General features: G+C 37.0%; 1 protein-coding gene across 7 annotated transcripts in view; it reads left to right on the forward strand.

The window, feature by feature from the left end:
- LOC117413695 (carboxyl-terminal PDZ ligand of neuronal nitric oxide synthase protein-like) overlaps positions 1 to 18,540 on the forward strand; it is a 109,386-nt gene that overhangs the window by 72,288 nt on the left and 18,558 nt on the right. For all 7 annotated transcript variants that reach the window (XR_009329670.1, XM_034023000.3, XM_034022984.3 and 4 more), the window contains exons 6-7: positions 4,781 to 4,922; positions 5,064 to 5,221. Coding sequence is in view for 6 of the 7 variants with exons in the window: in XM_034023000.3 (XP_033878891.1) it covers positions 4,781 to 4,922; positions 5,064 to 5,221 (300 nt within the window). In the remaining variant the exon portion in view is untranslated. The remainder of the gene's footprint in view (positions 1 to 4,780; positions 4,923 to 5,063; positions 5,222 to 18,540) is intronic.

Here is an 18,540-nt window from a genome sequence, read left to right on the forward strand (position 1 = left end):
TTGCCTGCTATTTAGTACCCTTTAGTGGTTGTACGTGGCAGTGCACATTTTCTGTGGTGCTACTTTTTCCAGCTGAATATTTTTTTTTGTTTTCTACCACCAGGCTGTTTATTAGGTTGCCTCTTTACTGTTTCCAATAAGTTACACCTTGTATCTGGTCTGGTCTGATAATGGATCTGCTCCCATGGGTAGATGATGAGCTTCAGGCTGTAAAGCACAACTCAGAAGAGCCATATCTTCTTGCCCAAACATCAGTGAAGTTGACGTTTCGATTCTTGAGCCAAAAGCTGTCTTTGCAGTTAGATTGATAAAGGAAATCTCACTGTCCCTTGTCTAATTCTTGCTTATGATAGTAAGGGGACATTAAGATGCAGTAGAACCTTATGATAGTAATAGGACATTTTGGATAGAACATTTTTCAGCTTGTGCCATGTCTTCATGATGGTCCTGGATTGTGAGAATCGCACAAACATGTGACTCCTACAGAAGGCAGTGCAGGTGGTTTTGTATAAATCACAAGATTATGCTCACCTGTGATTCCAACAATCAGGTAAGTATGGAGCAAACCGGAAAAGATGTTCCTTGAAACACTGCTTTAGTGAATTGTGGTTCTTTCGTAACCATAATCGTTTAAGTTAAGCGCAGCAAATAGCACTGCTTTCTAAGAACTAAATTGACGTATTTGTCTTTTCAAAGCCCATGGTTGTGGGTTTCACTCTGGAAATGTAGAAGGTTGTTTGTAATTAGGATAGGATTAAATAGTGGGTGTCTCAGAGACAGGTGGGGTGAAAAAGAGGATTATGGGAAGAAGAATTGTTGTCTTCCTTATCACCTGATGTAGAATGGCACCAGCACCTAGGAGTGTTAATTATAAGGCTTGTGTCGAGCCAGCTTTTATAAATTTCCTGAATGCTAATATGTATCCAAGCATCAGATAGGGGGTTGGAAGCTAAGAAAAAGACACCATCTGCCAGATACTATTTGCTGTTTCCTGCATTACTGCAGTCTTTACCACTATATAGATGAACATTATATGTGATTAACTGACGATATCACTCTGTTATACATGTGATATAATTGTAGAACTACTTCAAGTAAGATGTAAAATACTAATGATGTATTTCTGTTGTACTACATCATTTAATTGGTGATCGTTGAATACTTATTTGAGTAAACTTACTAAGACTGTGTGTTTAATTACCAGTACCAATGATTAACCATTGTTGTCAGGAGCGGGATGTATTAAATGCCCAAGATGCACCTGTTTTAACATTTGCTCTGATGAAGACATGCTTTTGTTGAAACGCGTTAGCAAACTATTTTAATATGTTAATGTAAGAATAAAGTTTGTTTTATTAAATATCTGCTAGCGATTTGGATTTTGCGGATGGGAGTTGCCTTGCTTTTTTCCTTGCTATGGTTTCACCGCTGGAAGGTATTTATTTGACACTGCGATTATTAAAATCAGGGGTGGGAGAGTAATTATTATTATTATGGTACTATGAATTTTAGCTGTTTTCTTTTCATTATTATAACTATGTATTTGTTTAGAGGGGATAATTGCATTATGTTTGAGGAGATAACCTAAAGTTTTTTAAACTCTCAATTGCAAATTGCTTCCTTCTGTTAATGTTACTTTTATTTGTATTTTCTTTTATTGTTTATTCATTTATTTTCTTCCTTTCTATACACCTGCCCAGGAACTGCCAATGAAAATTAGCTCATAGCTAAATCTGGGCGCAGTGCATCTTGACATGTCATAAATGTTAAATTGTATGTTGTCCCTGTCAAATAAACACATAAATAAAATAAATGCATTCCAAGCTCCAAATATGCTGATCATAGAGAAAGACCAAAGGAAAATCGTGATTGTACAATATACGATTTGAAATGTAATACTGGATTTGTTCCATCAATAAAAGAGAGTGACTATGGCGAGGCTTTCACGGTTCATATTGATTGTGACCCTTTGGATGTATTAACAGGACAAGGTAATCTAGATGCAAATGCTTTTCCTCACCACGGCTCACAGGAGGAAATTGCTCCCAGGAATTAGATAGCTTGTTACTTCACTCCACATGGAAGACATCACTTTTTATTAGTGACTTGTTTTTAAACATTGTTTTGATGTAATTAGATATAGAAAATAATTCTTCATGGTTATTTTTTTTTCTATCTGAAATATGGATTCTGTTTTCCGAAGGCCAGCAGAGTGGTATACATCTTCCTGGTTTTGAAATAATGACCTATCCAAAAAAGTTTTGAAAAAAGTATAATGGAAGTAATACCTACCATATCAGTTATCAGTGACAACAGGTCCAGAACTAGCAGTCCCCCCACCACTTCACCTACACCACCACAGTCATACCTGCTGGGAGAGCTCATAACTGCAGCAGCAGCATACACGTGTCTTGTTTCCCTGTAGCTGCAGTTTTTTCACACCACATTCTCAACACATTTCATGTTGTATTCTGTAATTAGTTAGCATAATATTGTAAAGGGGAAAAAATAATGAACAGTGCAACCTGTTAAGGTACTTTGACAATAGTTGTACCTAAGGTTCCATAGAGGCGCTTTCTAACAGAAGTTAAAACCAAGGGGACTAGCAATGTCATTAAAAAAGCTTCATGCAGATAGCAGCTGTTCAAAAGAGAAGCTGATCAAGCACCTGCATTTCCAAGTGTGTGCTTTGAATAGCTACCTGCTGCAGTGGGCTTGTACTGCTGCCAGCACTGCTCCTGTGTGACGAACTTGAACCAATGCTACAGCACGTACTGAATATATAAACATTTTAGAGAATGATGTTTTTCTTTTACAATACATTTAAACCCCATTCCTATGTACTACTATGTACACAGTGTTGTATGGCAAGCTCTATTTGTGGGTAGTGTTTTTTTTTCTGTCTGGTCTGCATTACACAGTTTTGTGAGACAGAAAAATGTATTTGATTAAAGGGAAACGCCTTGTTGTAAATAAAGTGACCACACTACAGCTTACTTATCTGCATTTAGTGGTTGGGTTATTATGCATATTGATTGCAGTCACATCGATCTTCAGTCATCATCTTCCTGTATCAGCTGCTAGGCACTATAGGCTGCACATACACCAATCAGTTGTTAACTTTTGCCACTGAGAGTGGACTATCATGGTAGTATTAGGTGCGATAGATAGATATAAAGTGTTATGTGTAATATATGGAAGTACCTTTTTATAATTGGGTTATTCCACGCCAACTCAACCAGAAAAGGCGTGTTTTGTTGCCCGACCATCTCAGATTTTGCTAGAAAAATTCACCTGGGGGTTTTGGGCCCGCTGAGTTTGAAATTTTATTTATTTATTTATTTATTTATTTATTTATTTTTTAAATTTCTTCTTCAAGACAAAGGTCAACCTAAAGTGAAAAAGTGACCCAGAACAGAAAAATCACCCTGGGCTCAACTTAGACGCTACCATCATGTGTAGCACCTCGTTCGACTCATAATGAATAGGGCTTTTGAGAAAAAAATACCAGGAGCACCTAACTCACTTTTGGCAAGTTGCCAGACGAGGGGTAAGTGACGAGTTTTATTCGAACTTCAGTCCGACCCTTTACCCTGTAGGGGATGCGGGTACTAAAATGTTAGTTTTTCTGTAAGAACCTTAGGGACCACTCTTCCAAATGTTGTGAAACACTTTTGGTTTCAAGTCCCCCCCACTGGTCATTAACCCCCTCTGAAATTTTTGGTATTTCTACCAAGTTTAGGCCTAAATAACTCACGGGAGGGGGGGGTCTCCATAAAGTCACCCAAAGATATTTTTGGATAGATGCTGATGAGATCTACAAGAATCAAGCAAAACATGTTGGTATCCTCAGATTTTGGATTTTTGAAGTTGCATTTGTTATGCATTCGAGCATTGCTTGTGGCCAGGCTAAAGTACCACACAGTCCTAACCGAACTGGCGTCATTCTTCAATGTTGCATTGTCTGGGGTTAGATCTAGAGTAAAAAGTGACAGGATGTGCTTCCAGTGGCACTAGCTTGGAGCTGAGGGGTTATGAACTTGCATTTGGAACTTAGATTTCTTTTGTTACAGTGACACATTTGAAACTACCAAAACCTCAATTAGGTGCATTTTAAAAACTACAAACTAAAGTCTTCTGGTCAGCAGGCCCGAACAACTCCAAGGTGAATTTTGCTAGCAAAATCTGACAAGGTTGGAATGGCTCTGGTTGAGTTGGCGTGGAATGACCCAGTTGCAGTTGCAGTGATTTCAACAATGTTCTTCCTCTTTTCAGCATCACAATCCTGGTTCTCATAACCCCTCTGTTTGCTGTAGGGCTTCACTCCTCCACTCTGAAGAATCAGATAGCAATTATGCGCCTGAAATTGATTAGCAACTGTTTGTGATTTTGCTCTTTTTTATATAAATTAATTAATCTTGTCAAATTGGTTAGTAATGACATGAGAAGCATTTTGCTGACTTAGACATGAGAAGCATAGCCACGAGTGCAAATTAAAGACGCTGTAATGTGACAGGAAGGTGAGGCATTACAGGTTTTTTCTGAGAACAAATGTTAGCAATTTATAAATGTGATCTTTAACTGAGGTTTATTTTAGAAAGGTTAACCATAGTGAGGGCCAAGAAGTCGGAATGCTTACTCAGTCATGTGTTCGTAAACATCCATGGTGCTCCAGCACTTGTGGTTAAAGTAGATCATCTTACCTCTGCTAATTAGGTACTAGTTTAGAGTAGAGATCCAGCACTTGTTAAGGCTTATGTGTTTCCCGTTCTCTCCCTAGAGTCAAGCCATGAGGATTGTGAGAACGGTGGGGCAGGCATTTGAGGTCTGCCACAAACTAAGTCTGCAGCACACGCAGCAGAACGCAGACGGGCAGGAAGATGGGGACAGTGAAAAGAACAGCGATGACTCGGGGGTTCCAGGTACTGACAGGCACAGTCATGTCTTGATTCATTTAGATAGAAACGTAGGGAAAGGCTGTGCTATAGGTACAGGCAGGACTCTATTAAGAATATCGCCCTCCCCTGTAATATTATGTTTTTCTAACATAATGTGTCCTTCAGCTCGCCAGCTGACAGGAGCGGAGAAGTCCATTGCAGAGGAGACCGACATTGACGCAGAGGAAGTGCCCTTACCTGACAGCACCGTTGATGAGTTCAACCGCGGGGTGACTGATCTGGACGCTGCCAAGACTGAACAAGATACCTGTAATGAGAAGAAGGTAGTGGGGGTTCATCTGCTTTTGATAGATATCAAACCAAGATTAGCGGAGGACACAGGTGGTAATTTGAAGAACTAGGAGGAGTTTTCTTATTGTTTGGCTTGTTCCCTGATTTAATGTTTGATTTAATCCATTATTTTAGCTTCCATGAAATGTGCATTTTAATTATCTCCCATTGGACATTTAGTCTTGCAGTCCTTCTTGAAAAGTAGAAGCGTTTTCAGTTTAATGCCAACCTGTTCTGTAAGAACGTATCCTGTCTACTGTATTGCCCATCTAATTAATTAATAACTTTCCTAATCTAAGCAGAACACTGAGATTCACTTTTCCCCTATACTTCTTATTTAATAGAATCTCCTTGCAGCATTGGATCAAAACAGACTATTTCCAGTTACATTAAAGAATTAGATGAAGGCTTTCATGGACAGGCGAGATGGTGCTTTTATGAAAGTAGTCCTAAATCTTTCCAATTTTTAGAAGTAAATCAGCCAAGATGGAACACAAAGTGTAAAATCTTAATAACAATACTGTGCTCCTGTGTGTGTGTGTGCTCTTTTAAACAAGGACACCGTGCTCTGGGTTTTTTGGCAGCTGTAACGCTCTACTTTTGAGCATCAGAGAACCATACACTGAGAGAGTGAGATCATAATGACAGTGAGTTTCTCCTTGAAAATAAAGCAGCTATTAATATTTTAAAAGAAGATCTGAAGTAGTTTTGAAAAAGTAACATCAAAGGAAAATAGGTATGGTATTTGCCTTTGGTTTTAATGCACTGCAATATTTATAAGCCTTCATTATTATTTCCCCCGTTCATACTTCATATATCAGTAAAATTAGAGTTGGCAGGTCAGCTCCACTGGGATTCCAGCACTGGGAGCAATATAGGATTCTGACACTTGAACTTGGCTGCTGTCTTCAAGTTAGCGTAATAGGAAGTTCCCTAAGGGAATGCGAGTGATGAGGTCTAATACCTCGAGTTCAGGAACTGACTCTTGGGACAAAACCCAGAGATAACAGGAAACAAAGAAAGGGGTGATGTGGTTTTGTCACTTATTTTATTACCATTTGCATGTTTATTTAGACTAACTAAGGCTGCAACGAAGAATATATTTTGACCTTCGAAGGTTTGGAACACATTACCAAAGGAAGGTTCAAACCTTTGATGGTACTAATTTGCATAATTTACCATTGACGTCATCATAGCTACTTGTTTTTGATTGAAAATCCTTTTACAGGTAATCCATATCAATGGAATAAAACATTCACATGTAGTTTAAAAATAAGTTATATAGACTAGTAATCATGTTTTTTTTTTTAAATTTAAATAAAAATGTGCATTGTATATTTGCACGTAATTGATGCTCCTTGCGATAAGCTTGCATTGCAGCAGTAACAGCTGCATACAGCGGACTTAGGCAAAATAAAGCTTAACAGTCACCGTTCAAACAGGTTATCAGTCACAGTTACATTTTACTACTACTACTAAAAGTATTAATAGTACTAATAATAATAATGAATATACGCTTGTCATGTGACCCCAGAGATTGATTGCGTCTCCATGATACATCAACAGTCGCTTGCACAGTTTGCATTCAACAATTTTTTTTTTTTGGTCGTCTGGGCATTTAACAAAAAATGTTAAATGCCCAGAGACATTTCTTTAAGTACAGCTTATGCTATACAACGCATTGCTGTCGAGATGGCGAATGAAGAAATGAAAGGTTTGCCGCTGGACAACACGAGCTGGAGGGAGGGGCGGATGGTGCTCAGTTTTTCAAAATTAAAATTATTAATGTTAGCATATATGTTTCAAACATATTCTGCCATAGCACTTCTCTTACACTGTCTTGTACACTCGGTATTGAGTACATATTTTACTGAAGCACTATAACCGCTATAGGTACCCACCTTGTCATTAACAAATTAATTAATTAATAAATAAATGAGGATACATTTACAAGTAATACTGAAAAACATCACATTATATGTTGCAATCATTAGACTTCTAATAAGTCAAGGACCTTACAAGTGTATACATTTTGTAAGCTAATAATGATCCTTGATGAATAAATCAAGAATCCAACTTTTTATATTATGTTCTGCATTTGAAGGTTGTTAGTTAATATTTTCACAGGCTGATTTACATAGTGTGTTTGCTTCATTGCAGCACAGCACAGCACATTGTGCTGGAGGCAAAACAAAAGCCACCTGATAATCCTCTTATAGGAAAACACAGGCATTTCTGTACATGTCATTATGTTAGTTTTGGTAAATGTGAAGCAATGTGGTTGTCCCTTTGGGGTGAGGGATTTGATGCTTATATCAGGGGACATGTAAATGTTATTTGAAGCTACAACATAGGGTTGCATTCACATCACCGAGTACAAAAAAGGAAATATCTGAGGGTTCACAGAAAACGGAAGGAAATAATTCCTGCTCAATTCATAAGTGGAGTGCTCTGAGTTTAAGGGTCGTTGGGTTCAAAATTGTTAAAAGATTATATGTATGTGTGGCAAAGTGGTAAGTGGTAGCAGGTGTATAGCAGGTGCAGTGTGTATACCGTAATTCCAAGAACACACAGACAACAAAGTACGGGTGAAAATGATTGATTTAATGGTGTATAATTCCAATGGTCTGATGACCCGCCGGTAAATAATAAAGAGCTGGCAATACACAACAATGTGTATTGCACAGTAATGAAACAAAGGGTTGCAGTCCCGCAAATAATAGACACGGCACAAAACACACACAATTAGACACACACGATCACTGTTCCAAAGTGAGTGCTCTCAGTGCTTGTGGTGAAGTACAATATAATACGTGCTATTAGTGAAACAAGTGCTGATAACAATGTTTATTCGTGACGGTAGTGCAGTGGTGATCCGGTTTCGTGCTGGCCCTCGGCGACAGCTCCGGATTTGTGTTTAGCCGTCTAGTGATAACAAACACAGACAATTACTAAACAGACAAACAAACAAACAAAACACTCACGAACTCTTTTCTTTAATTATTTTGGGCAATCTCCCGGTCCTTCCAGTTTCCTTGTAGCAAAACCCAAGCGAAGGAAAAGATTTACAATTCTCCAGCCCCTTTTATGCGATTATGCATGACCCCTTGGTAAACGATTGCAGCTGATTCTATTGCCTGCAGCTGCTACCTCGTTTACCTTCCAGGTCAATACATTCTCGCACTGGAGTCTCGTCTTTTTCCAGGCTGTTTGACTTCCCGACCCAGGGAATGAACTGTCAGGACAACCTGTCCAAAGCCTTTCCCTTTCGCTGCTTTGTATCCTCACAGGTCGAGAGGGAGATTTACAACCAGAACTCATTATATTTCCGTCACAGTATGGTACATTTTTTATATAAAGCAAATAATGTCAGCAGTGTTTCCATTTCTACAGTTGGTAATGTGCCATGCCTTTTAAATACATGCTATGTTTTATCATGGCACAGTATGTATGATGCATTCCTTATTGAAATAATATTGCAGTAAAACTGTGACTTGGACAATAAGAGAGATTTATCTAAATCTAGATCTCTTGTTTTAAAGCCTGAATTGTTAGTGAAGGTCTGCACTGTTGGATAAATACTGCAGACGTGCAGTCTGCAACCTTGTCAAGATCCCAAGAGGCTATCATAACCTGATAGATCACTGGTCAGTCAGGGCTTGAAGTGCAAATTTGTTTTACGTACCACTAATTGGCTGTATTCTCCTGATATGTGTCCTTAACAGCTGATTAGCCAGCAATAACAATTTATTTATACCTGGATAATTGGCTTCATGGTGACTGATTTTGTAGACATAAAATACACAGCCGTAAAAATATCCACATGCTGACCAAATATATGTGTGTAAATGCCACCTGATAATCAAAGGGCAGAAGCCCCATGTCTGATTCTGTTGTGTACTTTAGTTAGCAGTGAGGAAGACCTTGGGACAGGATTTACTATAGGGGGAATGGAGCTTATCCAGTGCTGATGTATCAGCGCATGGGCATTTGTTATGAGCTGCTATTCTATATTCTGTAGAGGTTGCCTTCTGTGACCTGCGATTTTCATGGGGCATCTGTTATTTGTTATTTCATTCCAATTCTGTAAAAGACACAACAGGAATTACTGGGAAATTGCTAAATATTTTTAGTAGTCACATCATTAGAGTAGATTATGTGGCGATTAGAAATAAACATCCAAAGGAGTAAGCAATGCATTCCTCACTATGGCATTCTCATGTATTGAGAAAATGGTGAACTAATCATTTTATAACAGAATTATGCATTAATTAAGCAATAACGAGAATGGTAAAACCCTCTTTTATAAGGGTCATATTGCTGTTAGAAAATGGATACATTAAAAATGATATAGTTATATATATATATGTGTGTGTGTGTGTGAATGAATACAAAGGTTTTCCTTAATACTTCATGAGTAATGCAGTTTGCTCAGAATTCCATGTGAATTCCATGCCTTAAAATGTATTAGCGAAGAAAGAAAAATAGTAATTAAAAATAGCTGTCTACATGTGTTAATGCTGATCATGCTGTTTGTTCAGTAACTTGTGCACAGTGTGTTTTAAAGTTTGTTCAAAGCCTCCTTCCTGGCTTTGTTAGAGGAGAGAACAATGTCCTGTGCTGTTACTGTGATATGCTGAAATAACATTGCTGAAAGTAATCAGACTGCATCCAGTTGTTTGATTTCAACTCGTCATTCAAACTGGAGACTAGTTGCTATTGTGGTTACTGTATTGTCGCTGACAGCAAATACTGTTCTTAAATATTTTTAAACCTATACAGGACTGTCTTTTTAATTTAATAATATTTTTTAATGAGAGACTTTGCTGAATCATCAAGCTTTACCAATGTATTTTCGCCTGAAAAAAGTAGCACAAACTATAAAAACCTTTTAATTATTATGCTGATGTTGTCTGTGAAACATCTTAGGATTTTGGGGCCGCTTTCTTTTGGATCTCCCTTTTGATATCCCTTAGGTTAGCATCATTGTACGATCATTAATATTCTAACACCATTGCAAATGAAGTCTTCAACCTCAACAGAGTTTTTCCTGGTTAAACAAAACTAAAAAGCTCAGGGCCAGTTGCACAAACCATTTATCGCGTTATCTATCTGTTTCACGAAAGTATATTTCAGAACAGAACAGGATAGTTTTGTAGAATCAGCTTGGCGAGTTTATATGATTTAAAAGATAAATGCGTTTTATTATTTATTTGATTGAAACTGGATTTAGCAGACTGCTGCTGGAAGTGCTTTGTTAAAACTGGCCGCAGTTTCCTATTTTAGCTTTTATAGCCTTGTCATGCTTTTGTTTAGAACATGATTCTGCTGGGCAAAATTGTTAAATGTCCTTATTTAAGTTTGTGCTACCCATGTTGTGGCTTACAGTTATCTTTTCTTGCAAGAACCCATATGCCTCACACTCTCTCCCTGCAGAACTACTCAAGTATAATGATGATTAAAACGGGTTAAAAATGACGATACTCTATTGTCTGAGTACTGTAATTGCCTTTTAAGAAATGTGAAGTTAAGGCTTTTGAGGTGACAGGCAATGGATCAAAGGTATTCTTGATGTATTAGGTAAATCTACATTATGTTACAGGCAGACCCTAAAGCACAAATTTTCACTTGGAAATTCAAGAATTGTCCTTTCACAATGGGCATGTACATTTAAAAAAAAAAAATAATAACACTGGTGTCAATCTGTAGATTTAAAGGCAAAAAGACAATTACGCATCTCTATCCGTGATGTTCTACCATTTGAATTCATGACTAAGCTTTCCTTTTTGACTGGTAGAAAATACATTTTTGTCTTGACTTTGATGTGTTTCTCAGAAGTCCAGGGCCATAGGCTAGAGTCCTGCGCGGGTCTGATTTTTACTGATTTTAGGCATTTGACACAATACCTTAAACTGCACCTAGAGAGTGGACCAGACAGCAACCACAATTTCACTGCACTTCAAACTCCTATTTTGGGGGGAGAGATTGTTGCTTATCCCATAAGTTCATGGTATTTCCATTGATCTGTGCAGCATGGCCTTAGGGGTTTTGATAACCCTTGACCTGAACAACCACAAATATGAATAGTCTATAAAGATATGAAATAATAATGATAACCATGGTTATTTATTGATAAAGTGAGGAGCTTCACATGCAATCATGTTTTATTTGTTTCCTCTTTTCTTTTCTCACTACCTCGATACAGAATTTTAGATTCTGCAAGAAATATATATGAAATTGTATTTAACTGAATAGATGCATGGAAACACATTTGAATTAAGAAATGGATTATGTTGGAAGAGTGTTTGCCAGTATATCTATAACCTGTTTTTTTTTTTCTAAAACTCCCCTAAAGACCCTTTTGCATCTACCCACTATTATAAGCTAAAGGTATTCTAAATTGCATGTCTAAGTAACACATGTTTCTCATTAAGCTGGGGAGTTCTGTACCATACCATGAGTATACATGCTTAAAGATGCAATAAGAAAGCCACATGAGTAAATTACACATACATTAATATGCAGGTACTTCCACCATCTTAGACTTGTTTGAGTAAGATAAGCTTCTTTCATGTGTAAATATCAACCCCACTAAAGCAAAGCATTTTTTACCAAGATATTTCAGCGAAGCGCAGGATAATAATAATAATAATAATAATAATAATAAATCTGGCATCACACACATTAAAGACTTTGACCAGAGTCATTACAGAACTGCCCTTTATTCTTTGCCACCAGTATGACCTGTTGAAGATCTAACATTTAAAACATTGTGATTTTCCTCTTCTCTTGCCTATTAGTGTAATATTTCATATCTGTTTCAAACAATTGTGCCAGGTTACTTAAACAATAATGGATTCTATCATCAGTGCAGCGTGCTTTGATTTGAGCTGGCACCGAGTGCATTGCACGGAGCATCACCTCTTTCTTTTCTAAATCAATTTCCAAGAAATATGTTATGATGTCAGTCCTCTTTGCATTCATTCTTATGCCTGCATGACACTGGCAGTTTCTTGGGAATGTATTTAATTACATTTTGTAGAAGTGTATTATTCCATTAAGCGACAGCATGCCTTAAAACCAGCTGTCCTCCCACAACTTTTCCTTAAAAAACAACAGACTTGTCTCTTTTTATGTACACTGATGACAGGAGCTCCAACCCAAGTACCCCAGCTGTGTGGTTCAATAAATTGCAAAGTTTTTGATGTGACTTTTAGAATTGATATCTCAGAATAACAAAACTTATTGGAAAATGAAAAACAAACAAACTACTCGCAGATACCGAATCCTCCCATACCTACAGCAGCTATGTTAAACACTGTGTCACTGGAATATAGAAATAACTGAAAAGGGTTAGCAATTTTATTTTATGGGTAATTGAAAATAGCTTATTTTCCAGCTTATATTAAACCTTCAGTGAAGGTTAAATATTAGGTCATTTAAAAGAACCGTCCTTGGTAAGATTGCTGGGGTTTATTAATGCACTGCTCTGTAAATACAATTTAAAAAAATGTGCAATTATTTAAGTTGACTGTTTTCTATGCTTACTATGCTGGAAATATGTGGTACCAAATCAAAATTCACAACTAATATTTAAGTGTTTGAATTATATATTTGGAGTAACCATACCTCAAGGTTATATTTCTGCTTTATAACCAAAATAAATTGTTTCCCAGGAGAGCTACTTTAAGGGTTTAGAGCCCGTTGTAATGTGAACTTGGCAACGTGTGTAATAGAAAAAAATATGTATTTTAGCCTTAGCAATACGGTAGCAGTAAACAGATGAACCGAGCATGTGATCAGTCTAGCCATGTTCTGCTATAAACTGTCACTGTGTTGGATGCCTGTCTAGACTGATAAATTGCCCACATTAATACTGCCAAGGAAGTTAAAAGGGTACTAAATAAATAAACAAGCATAGATAGACTTGCTACAAACGATTCCAGTCAAAATGCTGAGTAAGAAGGAAAGAATCCCGTGGAGAACAGACTCCTATTTCAATTTACAGAGACGTTTGTACACAAACATTTTGTGAGTCTGAGAAAACAAAAGTGACTGACTAATGAGGGAGGCGGACAAATAAGTAATTTTAGAAGGTGAGTAATTTTATTATGGTAGTTTGGTATTCCAAAAAGTTAGATAAAATTATAATCCAAACACCATGTGCTGCCTTTTGGCACAGCCGTGTACCTCCCACTAAAATGTATTTTCAGAAAGTAAAGCTCCTAAATTAATTCTTAAGTCTACTTATACTGTAGCAGAGATATCTTAGATAGCTTCTAGTAAAAACAAAAAAACTATTTTGAAGTCCAATAAAGATGTAATATCAATTTAAGACTGCCTTGATCATTGCTGACAGGTTAATTTCTCCAGTTCTTTGGTGCCTTACACTCCAGATTAAAAAACGGTTGGTATTATTCTTTTTGCATTGTTATACACTGTGACTACTCAGTTTAGATGCCTTTTGGTATGAAATGATTCAAATGTCTAGCAGAAATTGAGCATCTGAGAGGTTAGGTTGAAATGCTTAGTGAGCATTCACCTGCTCAGTGTGTCTTCTCAACCCTCTGGAGCAGGGGTGTCAAACTCCAGTCCTCGAGGGCCGCAGGGTCTTCTGGTTTTCATTCTAAACTTAAGCTCTCAATTAACATAATTGATCTAATTATTTGTTCAATTGGACATATGTATATTTTTTGAGATCTTTTACAGTTGATGGTTTAGAAAATGCACTTGATTCAAGGTACACTACCTATGAAACTTATTTAGCCCTGGAGAGAAGTGTTACATTTTGTGCAATTAATCAAAGAATTAGACAAGTTAAGTGTTTGACAGCTTGGGTGGAACAAAAGCCAGAAGACAATGTGGCCATCCAGGACACCTCTGCTCTAGAGTATAAGTAGGAACGTTCATCTATTTACAAAGCATGTTGTGAAATGGGAATAGACAGCCTCTTCGTCTAGGTTATTTGCTGTTCTTTAAAGTAATTATTTTAAAACCTTTAACTTGCGTATATGATCATGGTACCCTACAGGTAGATTGGATAATAATACAGTTAATACATTACACTATCATGCATTGGAAGCTTTAGATCAGCTTTTATGTTCTTAATCCTCAAGGCACTGTGTCTAGGCCAGGAATTCAGTGTCCTTGGAAACTGCTTTGGTTGGAATAAAAATCAATGTGGCTCTTCAATAAAATACATTTTTGTATTTCCATTAGAGATGACAGTTACATCTGATATGCGGTAGAGAGACTTCAATCTCTGCTTCATATTCATTTTCATATTTATAGTCATATAGTTCCTCAGACATAATATTAAACAATGTTAATCTTCCCCAAACTCATAATAGGTGAAAGACTAAATGCCCACCAGGCACAGGGAAATTAAAACAACATTAAGCTGTAGATGACTAGATTTACTTTCTGAATATTAAATGTGAAGACTGTTGGAATGGATTGATAACCTCCTATTGCTTTAACAACTCATTTTGCTGTAATAACTCACTAGTAAAAAAAAAAATCTGATTAACCGATTACAAAAGAACTTGTTAATCTGAAAGGTGTGGAATTCCTGCATAGCGCAGCAGAACTCCTAATGGTTTGGCTACTGAGAAATGGGAGACGAAACGTCTGTCACACCCTGGGTTATTACAACTCATCAACCCTTACGCTGCTACTGACAGTATCGTTTGTTAAGGTCTTCTCCCTGGCATAAGCAAAAGGGATGTTTTCACATCACAGTTCAGGGATTCCACACAACGGTGCAGTTAAATATATAGCATGCACAAAATGATCACTGAAGGGTTTTCTCTATGATGTATTCATCAATCGGGGTGGGCTATGTGAATTCACTGTTAAAACGTGGTCATACATGAGGTAATGAGAAGCTAGGTTGTTTGCTTTTAATTATTGCATAATGCCACCACATTGTAACAAAGACGTATGTGTTGTATGTAATACAATTCAGTGTAAAACCAAAGGGATAACACATTACACTATAGTGCAAGTCGTGTTGTAGTACAGAGTGCTTTTTGGTTTTTAGACCTTGCACATCTGGGCTTGTCCTGCAGAGCTGTCAAACGGCCCACAAATCCTACATTGCAAGTTGGTGAACCACTTATTTTGCTGTTCTTGGAATGGGATTAACATCCCTCCTTCGCTTGACCACAGCTGTATGCGGTTCTGGCAGAGTTTAGCATTTTGATCGACTTTGAATAAATACCCTGAAGTCCAGTCCTTCTGTGATGAGGATTCCAGGAAGAAATTAACTTTGTGATAAATATTCCAGGAGGAAATTAAATTACAAGCTGTGTGATTTAGGCACTTAACAGGCCATGTTATAACTTCAGTGCTTAATACCTACCCTCTGCATACTTCAGACTAATGGCATTAAGAATGTCTATAACCAGGTCATCGAAGGTATTCTTTATCAGTTTTTATGATTGCACAGTGATTCAGAAGGCTAATTCTGAAAGGCGTTTATATACTGTAATTGCAGTTGCATCTATTCGTCAGGCAGTGGAAGGAAAAAATAATTATTATTACTATGGGGAAACGGTTTAATTTTTTTTTTGTCTTGCAGTGGGGGAGATTTTAAATAATTTTTAGAAGTTGTCTGAATACGTTTTTATAAGATATTGAGTGAGGTTACCAGTTTTCAAAGAGGTATCTCTTTGATTCAGATGTGTTATTTATTTAAACCTTTATTTGTATTTTTTTTTTTTGTTACCAGGAAAAATTCAATGAGTGTCTCATTTTTGTGAACACCCTGTATAATGGATGAGCAATGATTTGTACTCAAAGCTGGTGGTACAAGACTAATGCAAAAACAGTGCACCATCAAAGTGCAGTCTATTCTGAGATCAGGCTTTTAATGAGTCCCTAACAGATGGCCTTTTTACCTGAAAAAGGTGGTCAGGGTAAAAACAGGTGGTGTTTATGTACAGTACAGGGTTCCTACACTAAATAAATTAGCATCTGTTGATTGTAGAACACATAGACACATACATAAAGGATTTAATCAAGTTTGTTGGCATTGGCACATACATCTTTTTTGATGAGGCTTTGCCACTGTCTAATTATGATTTTTTTTTTTTAGATAGATATTGAAAGCACTGAGTAGCGTCTAATACACTCATAAAATTGAAATCAATATTTCTGTCCTTGAAAACAACTGAGATTGCAAAAAGATGATACATGAATGCGTTTATTCTGATTTGTACTCATTGTGCTCCACATACTTTATCAATATACAAATTGTGTCTGTTTAGTCACCTTGTTAATAAAATGGCCTGAAAGCTGTAACATAAAAGTAATTATCCCCAATTATAAAAATTAAATATGTTTCTTGAAGGAATTATGTAAGAATAGTATTTTGGACAACTGAAGCAATGTGTAAAAATATTTTATTTTTGTTTTTTTCTTAAATGACACTTCGAGTTTCTCAGTAAGAAAAAGTTGGGAGAATAGCACATGAATCGGCAACTCTTTAATACTGCACAGGTGTCCTCTGTTTAAAATGAGTTTGTGGAAAGCCCCAGTCTTCTTAAGGGAAAGTTTGGTTCATTACAAGAACAATGGTGCAAAACCTGATTCAGTAGCCTATGATAAAATTGAGTCATTGTTCCTTCACAGCACTATTTTTTTATTTCTTTAAAAAATCCATCGGCATAATTTCTTTAAGGCAACAGCTACATTGTGAGGGTCAATTCAATAGTTTTGTTTAGATACATTCACCAGCAAAGTATAGCTAGCGATTCTTTTGGAACTTTCATATCACTATACTATATCATAATTTACCGAGGTTAGCTTCTGTTAAGAAACAGGTCAGAGATGAGTTCTATGAGACTAGCTGAAGGGTAGCCAGATTAACCTCTTCTGGATTGGACGAGTAGGCAGCGGAGAGTCGGTCTTGGTGGGAAAATGAGATCCAGCTTCATTAAGTACAGGAGGAAAGCTCAAGTTCCCATTTAAAACTCGGAATGGCTCACAGTGGTGTGTAGAGGCTTAGATCCCTTCCTGCTTAACCTCTTGGTATTTCATCTTTGTAGCTGTCAATTTAGAGGACTATGGTGTGACCTACATTATACTGTTCAAACAAACCAATCCCAAACAGATTAGAATGCCCCAGTTGATGCTTCTGTTGCGGCAGAGCACCAGTTCATGCTGCAGAATTTTATAGTTCCTGGAAAGCGGCTTCATTTAAAAAGCCTGTGAAACAAGCGATTTCAAAGATGAAAACAATGACTCGCACACATATTAACTAAATAGGCTGTAACAAATGTTAACAAGACCTGTTATGCCCGCTGTGAAGGATTATATTAATTCTAAATCACATAGTTACTGAATATTTTGTAAATCTGAGGTTTTAACTATTATTCAGTCTGTCATTATTGTTTGGTTTTTTAATCTGGTGATTCTCACTCTCCACAAATGGCCTTACTCCAGAGCGCCCCCAACTGGATGATACAGCATTTGAATGCTTAGTTATTTGTGTACAAGTAACATGTTTACTCAAATTTAAGTCGCCCCTGAATTCAAGTCGAACCCCCAAATGAAAAAAACATAATGACTAACGGTTAAATTACTTTTTAATTTCTAGGTGACTGTACATTAAAGCGTCTGAGTATGATACCTACTATATTACAAATGCAAATGGCAAAAGAAAATATGTACAATACTTTCAGTATTGAACGACAGTCATTGCAGTTTATGGTAGCTGGGAAAAGGCAAATTACCTTGAACTTTATTTCAGTTTGCTGTTTCCTTGTTTGTTTCATTTGGGCAACGTGACTCTGTCATGTTCGCAAACAAAATTAGTGTAAGACAGAAATGCGTAGTTCATTTTAAGTTTGAGTTAGGACTTTGGAGTTTACACTAGTGGGGTTCCCATAGTTAAACCAGGCACAGACCATAATAACAGTGAGTAACTTAGAGAATCAGAGAGCGATGGAGAATCCGCCATTAAGCAGTACATACTTTAGTGTTCCTGTTTCTTGTGCTCCTCCAGATAGAGAAAGAAAGATATGTAAATAAATGATTGTTCATTTTGAAGCCAGACCTGCGTTGACCATTTCAACAAGTACTATACTGGTAATATTATAACATTGCATAGCCTTTCGATTGCGTCTCCATCTTCTGACACATCTCAGATGCCGCAGTTTCTGTTTTCTGCAGCAAACAAAATTACTTTTCTTTTAAAAGCTGCATTAAAAAATGTTCATGAAGTCCGTTGTGCAGCCTTTTTAATATACCGGTACTGTAAGACTAATATCTGTAGTGGGCAGTACTGTATACAGTTGGTCTTGTTCAA

This window comes from Acipenser ruthenus, chromosome 10 (genome assembly GCF_902713425.1).
Source record: "Acipenser ruthenus chromosome 10, fAciRut3.2 maternal haplotype, whole genome shotgun sequence".
Taxonomy (NCBI): domain Eukaryota; kingdom Metazoa; phylum Chordata; class Actinopteri; order Acipenseriformes; family Acipenseridae; genus Acipenser; species Acipenser ruthenus.